At 47.3% G+C, this 2,869-nt stretch overlaps 1 protein-coding gene across 1 annotated transcript in view; it reads right to left on the reverse strand.

Moving 5' to 3' along the window:
- The window catches only part of gemin5 (gem (nuclear organelle) associated protein 5), a 48,887-nt gene extending 46,554 nt beyond the window's left edge, over window positions 1-2,333 (reverse strand). Inside the window, exons 1-2 of the mRNA XM_048603542.1 lie at window positions 2,193-2,333; window positions 1,335-1,448 (exon numbers count right to left, since the gene is read on the reverse strand). Coding sequence (XP_048459499.1) covers window positions 1,335-1,448; window positions 2,193-2,325 — 247 coding nt within the window. The 5' untranslated portion in view covers window positions 2,326-2,333. The remainder of the gene's footprint in view (window positions 1-1,334; window positions 1,449-2,192) is intronic.
- Between the last annotated feature and the right edge of the window lie 536 nt (window positions 2,334-2,869).

The raw sequence follows: 2,869 nt of genomic DNA on the forward strand, positions 1-2,869 counted from the left end.
CAGCATCAGAGGAGCAGGAAGGCTGACGTTTCGGGCCTAGACCCTTCATCAGAAGGGTCTAGGCCCGAAATGTCAGCCTTCCTGCTCGGCCTGCTGTGTTCATCCAGCTCTACACCTTGTTATCTTAAACACAATTTAATTCTACTTGTAACGCAGATCCTTCTTTATTCATGACCTCAAACCATCTCAATGCATTTAACATCCATCAAAAAACACTTTAAAATTATTGTTATTGATTCATGGAACCTGAGCATCACTGGTCCAGCATTTATTGTCTGTCCCTAGTTGCCCTTCAGAAGGTAGTCGTGAGCTGCCTTCTTGAACCGCTGCAGTCCACACGCCATTATAGAGGGAATTCCAGGATTGTGACCCAGTGGCACTGCAGGAATGCTGATAGACTTCCAAGTCAGGATGGCAAATAGCTTAGAGGAAAGCTAAAGGTGGTGGGGTTCCCACGTATCATATGCCCTTATCCTTCCAGGTGGAACTGGTCAGGGGTTTGGAAGGTCCTGTCCAGGAATACGTAGTGAATTTCTGCAGCGTATCATGGAGGAGGAGTGGACCAGGGTGTTCCGGAGGGAACGGTCCCTGCCGAAGGCGGACAAGGGAGGGGAGGGTAATATGTGTCTGGTGGTGGCATCTCGCTGGAGGTGGCGGAAATGGCAGCTGATGATCTTCTGGACGTGGATGCTGGTGGGATGGTAGGGAAGGACAAGGGGAACCCTATCACTTTTGTGGGAGGGAAGAGAGGGGATGAGGGCGGAAGTGCAGGAGATGGGTTGGACCTGGTTGAGGGCCCTGTCGACGACGGTGCTGGGTAATCCTTCGTTGAGGAAGAAGGTGGACATTTCGGAGGCTCCCTTGTTGAAGTTGGCCTCATCTGACCCTATATGACAGAGGTGGAGGAACTGAGAGAACGGAATGGAGTCTTTACAGGAAGTGGGGTGTGAGGATGTATTGTCCAGGTATCTGTGGGTGTCAGTGGTTTATAGTGGGTATTAGCGGTCAGTCTATCCTCAGAAATGAAAACAGAGATGTTAAGGGAGGGAAGGGAGGAGTCAGAGATAGACCAGGTGAAAGTTGAGGAAGAAGGTAGACATTTTGGAGGCTCCCTTGTCGAAGTTGGCCTCATCAGAACATATCACGTAAAACCAGTAATTCTAGGTATTTGACTTTCTATGCCATTATTTAAGCTGTTAATAAATTTAGTGAGACATCAATAATTCCCAAAAGGAGTAGATAAAAGAAATCTCTTGTTCAACTTCATCCTTTGGGGAAACAAAGATTTAAAAGAAATAAAGTGAAAGCCATTTCTCCTGGGAAGTGAAAATTACCTTTGCCCTTTGTGGCGTTCCAGACTCGGATTGTTTGGTCCCTGCTTCCCGATGCCAGAAAACAGTCCTTTGTAGCGTCCTCTGTCGTGAGCTCACCATTCAGCTCCAGTGTATCTAGGAACAGAACAAAACATTATCAATTCAAATTTACCCCTGGTAAATTAAAACGAGGTGCAGCATTAACTGTAGGAGAAACTTCCTCATTGGCGCAGATACTGCTAAGAATGTGGTACTTGCTAGGACAGAGGGAATCCTTTCGATTAAATTTAAAAGCAAACTGCATAAACCGAGGAGTGGGGGGGGGTTGCTAATACAAGGGAATATTGATGGGTGACACATGTGGTGGATAAGGTTCCTACAAGATAGAATCAGGGGCTCTGACCAGTTCGTGCAAACACCCTATGCCTGCACTGTACTAATGATGGACTGTAGTGGTTCAGCACTGAGGAAAACTCTTCACTTTATTTAACTAAAGCACAGGCAGGTGGAGCACCTGTTGAACCATAGATTAGAATCCTGACAGTGCTGAACGAGGCAATTCAACCCATTCGAGTCTGCACCAACCCTCCAAAGAGCATCCTACCCCACCCTGCCCCCACCTTACCCCTATAACCCCACATTTCCCATGGCCAATCCACCCTAACCTGCACATCTTTGGACTGTGGGAGGAAACCGGAGCACCTGGAGGAAACCCACGCAGACACGGGGAGAATGTGCAAACTCCACACAGACAGTCACCCGAGGCTGGAATCGAACCCGGGTCCCTGGCGCTGTGAGGGCAGCAGTGCTAACCACTGAGCCACCGTGCCACCCCTCGAATGTTAACCTCGTAATCAGGGTGATGGCAGCTAGTCCTACCTGAGGTCATGTCACTGAGGAACTGCGGCTCGCAGAGCTGAGGGCACCAGGAGAGAAAATGAATTTCTCCATCATGACCTCGCAATCTGTGTATCACCTCCCCTTTCCGGTTTATATCGATGATGACAATCATCCCATCTTTATACCTGCAAGGAGGAAGAGGAGAGAAAGTTAAACCAGGCTGCCACATCAAGCCAGCATGCTGTTTGTACATTATTAACCACAAAGCTGGAAGCAGCTTGGAATCGGATCCACCAAATTTCTATACTAGAAATGGAATTTGCCTTGTTTGCTCACTGTTCAGCAACCACCCTGATGATTATACAGACAGGATCAGAACACAATCTAATATTGAAGGAAGCCAGCCTTCTCTGTGCAAGCCGTTTCAAAGAGTTGTTCAGGCCACTCCCCCCCCATCCTAATCAGCCAAATAGAACCACTACACCAGAACTGGCTGTGCAGCCTATTGCTTCTGCTCTTTTAAACAAACAAAATTTATTTAAACAATCCCTGATGTGGCACACTGTAACAAAAACACACTTTAATGGTCACTGGAAATTTACATATCAAAAGGGAAACTTACTAATCAAAACGTTGTTGTCCAGGCTGATGATGCACCCTAGATAGTAGGAACTGCAGATACTGGAGAATCTGAGATAACAAGGTGTAGAGCTGGA

The sequence above is a fragment of the Rhincodon typus genome, chromosome 12 (genome assembly GCF_021869965.1).
Source record: "Rhincodon typus isolate 14 chromosome 12, sRhiTyp1.1, whole genome shotgun sequence".
NCBI classification, from domain to species: domain Eukaryota; kingdom Metazoa; phylum Chordata; class Chondrichthyes; order Orectolobiformes; family Rhincodontidae; genus Rhincodon; species Rhincodon typus.